General features: G+C 33.2%; 1 protein-coding gene across 3 annotated transcripts in view; it reads left to right on the top strand.

Moving 5' to 3' along the window:
* Window positions 1-583: 583 nt before the first annotated feature.
* The window catches only part of LOC102586843 (uncharacterized), a 14443-nt gene continuing 4825 nt past the window's right edge, over window positions 584-10201 (top strand). The window contains exons 1-4 of one of the 3 annotated variants that reach the window (XM_015311902.1): window positions 584-842; window positions 5848-5983; window positions 8027-8096; window positions 9378-9422. In XM_015311902.1, coding sequence (XP_015167388.1) covers window positions 5888-5983; window positions 8027-8096; window positions 9378-9422 — 211 coding nt within the window. In that variant the 5' untranslated portion in view covers window positions 584-842; window positions 5848-5887. Of the gene's footprint in view, window positions 855-5845; window positions 5984-8026; window positions 8097-9377; window positions 9423-10201 lie in introns of all 3 variants that reach the window. The other 2 variants (XM_015311901.1, XM_006354495.2) reach the window with 2 other exon arrangements.

Raw genomic sequence — 10201 nt, 5'->3', positions numbered from 1 at the left:
TTTTGTGTTTATGTATGTATATAAATATACACACACATATACTTCCATAATAAGTCAAAAAGGAATATTAAAAAACATAATAATCTTCCAAAAATGGGCTTCTAAATGCAGTATTTCATTAGTTACTTTTTCAGGGAAATGGAACTTAGATCACAATGTGAACCTACTTATGAGTGAAATTTCGTTGACAACCAAATTTCTCAATGTGTATTTAAAACGTCACAAAAATTATTCATGATACCTTAAAAAGAAAACTCAAACCAAAATAACACCTTATTTACATGAAATTTAAGTTAATTTCTACGTAAAGCAAAAATCACAAACTCTTAAATAATCTTAAAGGAATGTTTACATTTAGAAAATAGTAACAGTAACAACACTTAAGGAATTTTTAATAAAAAAAGTAAATAGGTCTTTGACATTATTTCTCTAAAATTGACTTCTTCGAAAAATACCATTTAATTGAAAAAAATCTTTTGTCATTTTTATACATAATAAATAAAAGTGTACTTAATACATAATATTTTGAGAAAATCCAAAAATTACCCCTTAAACATTAAGCCGAATTTTTAATTACCCCTAATTTACCTTCAGACTATTCTTAATTGGGAGGCGGCGGCGGCAAATCAACGGTACTACTGTGCACCCTGTCAAACAATTTTATGATGAAAATTCTGATTCCCTCACGCAATTCTCTACAAAAATGTGACTTCACTCTAAGAAGAGAAGGTTCAGATTCGTGTTTCTCTCGCCGGAACAACTCGCCGGAACTGGAAAGTTATGGCTGCAATTTGCATTCGAGGTGGAATGATGCAAAGCATCGAGGAATCGTTTGGTGTGAGGTATAAGGTATAATTCTCAGTATAAAATGTAGTATTATTTTATTCTATGTTTGATTGGAGGTATTAGGTATATAGTTTGGAATATGCAGCAATAAAGTTTCATTCATATATATTTGATGCTGATACATATATTAGTTTGGTGTAAACATTTTTCTATGAAACAACTTTCTTAAAATGAGGAAAATAATTTTCTTAATAGAAATATAGCAAAAACAAGTTTCATAAGTAAACATTTCAAGTTCAGTTTCTTCTACTCAACCAACCAATGCCCCCAACCCTTGACCATCTCACCCAACAAGCAATTTTGGCCAATCCAAAATGTTGATAACCAAAATCAAAGAGAATTCAAAAGTACAAGAAGATAGAGGATGAAAAAACATGAACAAATTAAACTATATTCATTGGAATATGCAACCAATTTAGGAATCCAAATAAAGCTTCACTCATATATATTCAGCGCGGATACGTATACTAATTGAATCTGATATAAGTAGTCAAAAGGTTAGTCATTGAGAAAAACCCTAAAACAAAAGTTTTAATTCTCATATTGTCCTTTTTATGTATAGCCGAATCCCAATATATTTATTAGAGAAGTTGATGATAATCACTAATGACCTAATAAATTGAGGTTGTCACATGTTATTACACGCCTTATAGATACACTTATCTATGTGGTAAACCGCTAATCTATAGTATTTTGACTTCAACTTTATGGGGTCATTTGGTTATATCTCAAGATTAAATTAAACTACATACCTTGGAATATGCAACCAATTTAGGGATTCAATAAAGTTTCATTCATATATATTCAATGCGGATAAGTATACTAGTTGTATCTAATATAAATAGACAAAAAGTTAACCATTGAGAAGAAACCCTAAAACAAAAGTTATAATTCTCATATTGTCCTTATTATACATATAGGCCCAAGCCCAATATATCTATTAGGGGAATTGAGAATAATCACTCATGACTCAATAAACTGAGGTTGCCACGTGTTATTAAATGCCTAATATGTATGCATATTTATTAAGCGTTTAATAACACGTGACAACCTCAATTTATTGGGTCATGAGTAATTATTCTCAAATCCTCCAATAGATATATTGGACTTGAGCCTCTATGTATTAAAAGGACAACATGAGAATTATAACTTTTGTTTAGGGTTTTTTCTCAATGGTTAACCTTTTGGCTACTTATATTAGATTCAATTAATATATGTACCCGCACGAGTATATACGAAAGAAACTTTATTGGGATCCCTAAATTGGTTGCATATCCTAAGATATGTAGATTAATTTAACCCTGGGATAAGTTGTTCCAATCAAACGACCCTTGAAGGTTGATGTTGAAATACTTTAGATCGGCGGTTTACCAAATAGATAAGCCTACCTATTAGGCATTTAATAACACGTGACAACCTCAATTTATTGAGTCATGAGTGATTATTCTCAACTCCTCTAATAGATATATTGGGCTTGGGCCTCTCTGTATAAAAAAACAATATGGTAATTAAAACTTTTGTTTTAGGGTTTCTTCTGAATGGTTAACCTTTTGGTTACTTATATTAGATTCAACTAGTATACATATCTGCGCCGAATATATATGAGTGAAGCTTTATTGGGATCCTTAAATTGATTGCATATTCCAAGGTATGTAGTTTAATTTGTTCATGTTATTTTATCCCCTTATCTTTTTGTAATCTCTTTGATTTTCGTTATGAACATTTTGGATTGACCAAGATTGCTTGTTAGGTGTGAGGGTTAGAGGTGTTGGTTAGGTGAGTAGGAGATCCTGAACTTCAAATGTTTACTTATGAAACTTATTTTTGCTTCTTTTATTTCTATTAAGAAAATCATTTTCCTCGTTTTATGGAACTTGTTTCTTAGAAAAAATGTTTCCACCAACTAAACATGTGTAAATTTTTAAATTTATACCAACATACACCTTTGAGATGGATGTATGAGTCATACAAGAGTGGATAAAATTAGAAATAAAGATATTCAAGATAAGGTGAGAGTGATTTTTGTGGTAGACATCTATGAGTATATAGACTGAGATGGTTCAGACATGTGAAAAACATATGCGTCAATGAGGATGTGTGAGAGGTTGACTATATTAGGTATGGATATGACACATTTTGCAGCTTATTAAGGACATAACTCTAGATAGTAAGATGTAGAGGTTGAGAATTACGGTAGAAGATTGGTAGGTAGTCGAACGTTGTGGTCTCCATTGTTTTATTATGTTTTACTCAAGCCGATGGTCTATTGGAAACAATCTACAAGGTAGGGGTAAGACTGCGTTCACACCACGCATCTCCAAATCCCATATGTGGACTATAAGGTATGTTGTTATTGTTGTGTGGGGAAGGGAAATAGAGAGATAGTGAAATTGATGAAATAGTTTTCTATGCTACTTATAATTTGAAAAAAATGCTATTATAAGGATCTCCCAGGTTACTTTTGGTGATCTCTATGAAAAATGTCGCATGCCTAAATAACATTTGTACTAAATTACAAAACCAAATTTCTCTTCGAGATCGAACTTACACTTATTTGTTGAATACCTCTATTGATACTACTAGACTAAAAGTTGTGGTGATTCGATTCCAAGTATATTATGCATCCATTTGGTTATGATGCCAAAGTTTTGCTTTTTAATCTTCTTTATGTTATTTAACTCTTTTTTATTTAATGGTTCAAACAAGGAGGTGTGTTTAGTTGATAAAACTTCTCATTGACTATGTATATTATGGTAGATAATCAATCCATAACTAATAAGGTAAGTAAATATTCTATAAATGTAAAGTATCTAAGGTGTCCTATTAATATTCTATGTAATTTTCCTTGTTGGGTTGCAATGAATCTAAATGTGTACGAATGTAGACATGTGTACTTATTAAATAGCAACCATGTTTCATTGGTCATTCTATCTGTTAGATATATAAAATGTCTTTAGAATGAACTTGCTGAGCAGGGATGCATCTAAGTGTGTGACCTAGTGATCAATAAAATGGTTGAGAACCATGATGTTTCAGGTTCATCTCTCGACAAAAACACTAGGTGATTTCTTCACGTCTATCCTAGCTTTGGTGAACAAAGTTACATGGTACATGTTGTCAGTGTGAGGTAATAGGTATCCCATGGAATTAGTTGAGGTGTGTGCAAGCTGACTTGGATGCCACAGTTATAAAACAATGAACTTGTTGAAGAGGTCGGCATGGATTAATCGTCAAGGTTTTTTCTCAGAAGGAGTTTGGATTAGTATATTGGCTTTCGATCTCCTTATGCTTTCAAGTAATCACCAAGGGCATGGTTTGACCGATTTAGCAAAATATTGTCCAATATTTTGACATGATTCGAAGTGAATGAAGACATTATTCATTTTAAGTTGAATCTTAGTCACTTTCAAACTAAAGACCTTGGTAAGTTCGATTATATTCTAGGTATTAAGGTGACACAATCTAGCAATGGAATTTTCATTTCACAAAGTTTGTATTGGACATATTGGAAGAAGGGAGCTTATATGACAAATAACTTCTCCAAAATATTAGGTGTGGAAAAGATGCACCATAAAATTGGTATGTGACAATCAAGTTTCAATACATATTACTTTGAGCCTAATTTTTCATGAATTAATAAAGCATATCGAAGTAAATTGTCATTTTATTTGACAAAAGATTGAATTGAGGTGCATCAGTGATTTCTTTGAATTAACATAGAACCAAGTGACCAAGATCAAGATCTTCAAGCATAAACTAGGGCAAGATTGGAAAGTTTTAGAAAGACATACATAAATGTGCCCTTTAACTTGGTCTCAGTTGATATCTAATGTGCATAAGTAGACACTTGAACTTGGCACACGTGGTTTACATGCCATAATACACATTGGACACAAATTGCCATGTAGGATGCATGTGTCTTGTGCTCACCCATAGTTGGAACACATAGATGTTAGCCGAAGCCAAGTTAATGGGCACATTTATGTTGGCAAGTATAACTAGGAATGAATTGTTAAAAATGAGATGGAAGGTGAGAATTGGAACTATCAGTATGTAATGGTGATGATGGTTGACAATGGTGGTGGCAATTAATAATTGTGGTGGATGATAGTGATAACTAATGGTGGTGATGATTGATAGCATAGTTGGCGATATATAATGATGATTGATGGTGGTGATTATCGGTAGCAAATGGTGGTTGTTGTAGTACAGGCAATTTTTGGTGATGATTGTAAATGGTGGCTAATGGTGGTGACAATTGATTGTAGTGATTGTCGAGGATGGTGGTTATGGACAAAAGTGGTTGATGGCAATGACTGAGGATGGCAGTTGATAATAATAGGCAGTAGCAACGGCGTCCATGAGGGTGGTTAGTGGTGGAAGTAGAGTATTGGTGAAATGCCATATTACATTAATCATTCAAATCTATTTAGACCTATCAAAAGATTGAAATAAAAAGCATACTTATTGATCAAAATTTTATTGTACCTAAAATCAAAGACACTTGGGGTTGTTTAGTAGGATGTATAGAGAACATGCGGAAAGAGGTTCATCCCTAATACATCTATTAGTCATGGTATTGTTAAGTCCTTTGTTTGGTAAGATTTTCAGATACACCATATTCAACATTTAGGGTGTATAACTAATACATAGCAAATTAGGGTATTAGCAATACAAGAGTAATTAATACATGAATAAGCATGGTTAAAGACAAAACTCTCCTTAATACACCAAACCACACAGTGAATAAGAAATAATTCCTGCATAATAATCTCAACATTACTAATACACCTTCAGTTTCAAAAAAAAAACATTACTAATACATCTTATTCAGTACTATTCTTATACACTCTACCAAACGACGCCTTAATGATTGAGATCTTGATTCATGAATTATAATCCCGTGTTCACTCCTAAACAACATTGACGTTGTGTGGTTCATATTATCAATATTTGTATATACGACTATGATTGTCTAAAAATTTACATACAATTTTACAGAATCAGTGTTTGATAAAGCTGCTTGTTTAGTAAAGATATCATGGACCAGAAGTATCAATTACCTTTCAAGGTAGGGCAAACAACTGAAGCAAGGTGTTTGGAGGATGGATATCGTGGAGCGTGGTTTCGGTGTAAGGTACTAAAATACGTTAGGAGTATAGCATGAGCTTCAGTCTTGCAAATTATATTATTTGGATTCTAAGCATATAGAACAGGTTCATTTTAAATGTTGAAAAATATTTATTAGTTGTATCTAGTCCTTTTTGAACAAGTTCATGGTCACTTTGATGTAGTTTTCTTGCTCTCTTTACCAAGTTAATTTGCCCTAAGAGTATATTTATTTCTTGGCCAACTTTGAGCTTAATACTCACATGGTTCTCTAACAATGCTCTTAACTTACACTACTCTTTTAGTAGATAGACATATTCTGTTTGAATTGTTACAGAATATGCTATCCTTATGACTTGAATAGAAGTGCAGTGAGTGTTCTTAAACTTGTACTGAAATGCTCATGCCTACCCAAAGTATAAGCATATTCAAAGTCGTCCACTTGTCAGAGCTTTACTTTATTGAGAGCTTACTTTTAATGCCTTTTATTCTTGTTCTTCTTTCAAACCTGTTCTCGAGTCGAGGGTCTATTGTAAATAGTTTCTCTACCCCCTCAATGATAGTGGTAAGGTCTGCGTACACCTCACCTTCCCCAGACTCCACCTATGTTATTATACTGGGTATGTTGTTGTTTTTGTTACTTTTGATGCTTTGCTTTGTGCAGCATTATTTTTTCTCTACTTCAATGACCTAAAAAGATTTTCTTGAAGAAAAAATGATGATCAGTTATCTACAAGCATTGCATTGTATAAGTTTGTGAATATGATAATAAAAAAATACGCCACAGGGTACAGTAGCAAGCTAAATATTTGACCTTGGACTGCATATAGACAGGATAGATTTCTCATCAGGATACCACACATCCTATGAACATTACCACTATTTACTGTTCCATGGATGCAAAATTATATGTGGCCTTATTTCTTATCATTATTTAGTAAGTTATATACAGCTTATGTCATCTCAATTATTGGGAGGGGTTTCTATTACAACTAAGAATGAAGTTGTTGAAGATACATATTTTAGTTGCTATATTGCCGTTCTTGTTGTTGTTGTTGATGACATACCAATTACAAACATGGCAAACAGTTTTGGTACCAACTGTAACTACTCTGCGTCCACTTGATGCCATGCTAATATAACATCTTACTTCATAAAAAAAACAGTTTTGGTACCAAAGGGTTTCATCTTCTGGACTTGCTCTGTGCTTTCTATCATGCATAATGCTTTAGTTTGTTTTGTGTTACTCAATAGTTCGGAGGCAGTAGGTGGTTGTGGGAAGTGCAATATAAGGTACAAACTTGAATTAGTGGGATATTTTGGTGGATTCTAGGGGGGTGGGGGTGGTTGTTGACTGGATAGCTTGGTCACGATCTGTTTGTCTCAAGTTATTCATCCATTTGTTCTAGTTTAATTGTATTCTTTACTTATTTTATGTCCTCTGGCTGTTTCAGAAAAAATAAGCCAATGGAAGAACTCTTTTATGTCTTTATGTGTGTGTTTTCCACTCTTTCAGAGCTTTGCTGTGAACTGCATATGCTTGGCTTCTATTTGCTGAGGGTACTGCTATTGTTTCTTATTTCTGTCAGTAAGAATCGAAAAAAGTTGTAAACGTACGCTTATGGTTGCTCAGTAATTTCCTGAATTTGTATGAGATTCGCAAGTTCTTAGAGCATTGACTGCTTCACTCCTAACTGCTTAAGTTTTCAGTTTGTAAAACTTCTGCCATAACTACTATGTTGAACCTTTTGGTAGTTCTCCTCAAATTAAAGTCATTGTATCAGAACTTACCCTTTTGGACTAAGACAGTTTGTCACATTTGTAATCAATGTTTCATCAGCCTGCTGTTACTTGTTGGGCTGATGGGGGTTAGCAGTAATATAGGATTTTAGTTTTTTTTTTCATTTCATTTTAGAGATTTCAACTCTTTTCCATATTTTGCATTTAAATAATTGTTTTTTGCTGGTTGTCAATAAAAATAAATTGCTTTTTGCTAGACAAAAGACTTTTCATTGATTAAAGAAGTAGACTATGATGCAGTTACACTTTTCTTGTATATATATGATATCAGATACAGGAGATAAGCCGCAGAGGAGGACATTGGAGTGCCTTATTGCAATACTTTGACTATCCAGATGAAAGTATGTTCTCTGATATGTTCTGGTTAATTTGTTGCTCTTGCTAATTAACAGAATGCCTTATGCCTTGGAATTTTGAATCTTAAATTCATGGGTGCATTTTTTCTGTTTAATTTACAGGACAATTTACTTTCTTGATATCTGAATTTTAAATGACAATGCATGGAGATTATATGCAGAGACTACCATCTAATGCCATATCTTGTAGTTACTAAATACAACAACCTACCCAGTCAAATTCCACAAGTGGGTTCTGCAGTTGTAGTTGCTAAATACATGTACAAAATGTTGTGAAAAGTTACACAAGATACTTCCATCTCAAGGCTGTAGCAGTTGTAAATTCTTATCACTCATTTGGAAACCTGGCATATCTGGCAGTATCAAAAGTAGACATAAAAACATTTTATATGTCGAAGTTGTCTTTACTCTTTCCCTCGGCAGAATTTGGGAGTTGGAGCTAGACACAGATCCTCTTGATGTTCGTTCCAACCGAGGCTAAAAAAAGTTGATAAATCTCCGATCACAGAGAAATTGTTTAATGTAGTAGTATTAGTTCTTTTATTCATGTTTTTGATTCTTGAGAGCTGGTTTATTGATCTAGAGTAAGTGAGCCGAAACACTATCTCCTAGTTTGCTGGATCTATCTTTTAGGTACCTTTTAGTGTTTGTCAGGGAGAATGTCACTGTGCTGCTAGCCCTATTGCCTTCTGTCATTGAACAACTTCAGCTAGTACCTTCTTTTCTGTTAATGTCATTGGAATCAATGGAGTTTTGCTCTTTACAACTTGTTCTTTAATACTTCCGTTCTTGGTCAATAGATGCTGATGTTTATGTCAATGAGCATGTACACTGGTGTGTATCACTTTCCCAGAAATACTGAATTACAAATCCTAATTCTCATCATCTTCCTTGCCTCCTACTTCAAGCTTTCACAAATTTTGTTATATTATATTATATTCTCATAATTATCTCCAGTTCCAACATTTTTTTACCTATTCCCTAGTTGTGGTTACATTAACTTGCAACTCGAAAACTCAGCTAGTTTTGAATACCTACCATTATGATATACCAAATGGAGAAAGTTAGCTGTAACTGGTCATTTCTGCTCTATTGAGTTCAGTGTTTTAAATGATGAGCATTTTGTATGGGTTAACCTCATATGTCATGACAAGTTACTGTTCAGAGTTCTCTTGATTTGTGAATTGAGAAACTTGTGTATTTGGATACTCTGTTGCTTTCAGACTATATCCAAGTAAATGTTGCTCATTGTGATTGTCATTATAGAATGGGCATGGACAGAGCTATATCAGATGGGGCAACTGATGCTGCGACCTGAGCAGGGGCGGATCTACATGGTGGCAAGGGGGTTCACCCGAACCCCCTTCGTCGGAAAATTACACTGTATATATAAGGTCAAATTCTGTTTCCATGTGTATATATATTAAAATGAACCCCCTTAATATAAGTAAAGAGGCTGGCTCAGTGGTTAAGGGTGTTCAAGAATTTGCCTGGATGCCTTGGGTTCGATTCCGCACGGCAACACTTTTTTTTCTTTTCTTCATTTAGAAAATCAAATAGCTAGGCTGAGATGGGCTCAATATTTTTGGGCTGGAGCTTTATTATTACTTTTTGGGCTTATTTTTTTCAATGTTATTTCTCCTTTTCAATATTCATTTGTTTGAATATAGGGAATTAGGCACATTATTTTCATTTTTTGTATTTTATTCTTTTTATCTCTATTGCTCATTTTATTTTTACGTAACTCTTTTTTTATATAGTATTTTATTTTTACGTAACTCATTTTTAACTGAACAAATAATATTGGTTCCGATAAATCATACAACCATCTACATAAAGAAGCTTCTTTTTACCATCTAAGTTTGGCAAAGGCGCAAAAACAATTACATTGAGATTAGATTTAAATAAATTTGAAAGGCATGATTATTCATGATATTTTTTTCTCATTTTTTCATTTCTATTCTAGAGAGATGTAAACTACATTTATTTGATTATTCTTCTTTTATTTTTCACCGATTGAAAACCTTATTAATTGAATAAATGAACAAAAAATTGGCGATGCCATTTATTTATCCTTTTAGCATTATAAT

The sequence above is a fragment of the Solanum tuberosum genome, unplaced genomic scaffold, assembly GCF_000226075.1.
Source record: "Solanum tuberosum cultivar DM 1-3 516 R44 unplaced genomic scaffold, SolTub_3.0 scf00174, whole genome shotgun sequence".
Lineage (NCBI taxonomy): Eukaryota > Viridiplantae > Streptophyta > Magnoliopsida > Solanales > Solanaceae > Solanum > Solanum tuberosum.
This window is presented reverse-complemented; position numbering and strand designations above follow the sequence as displayed.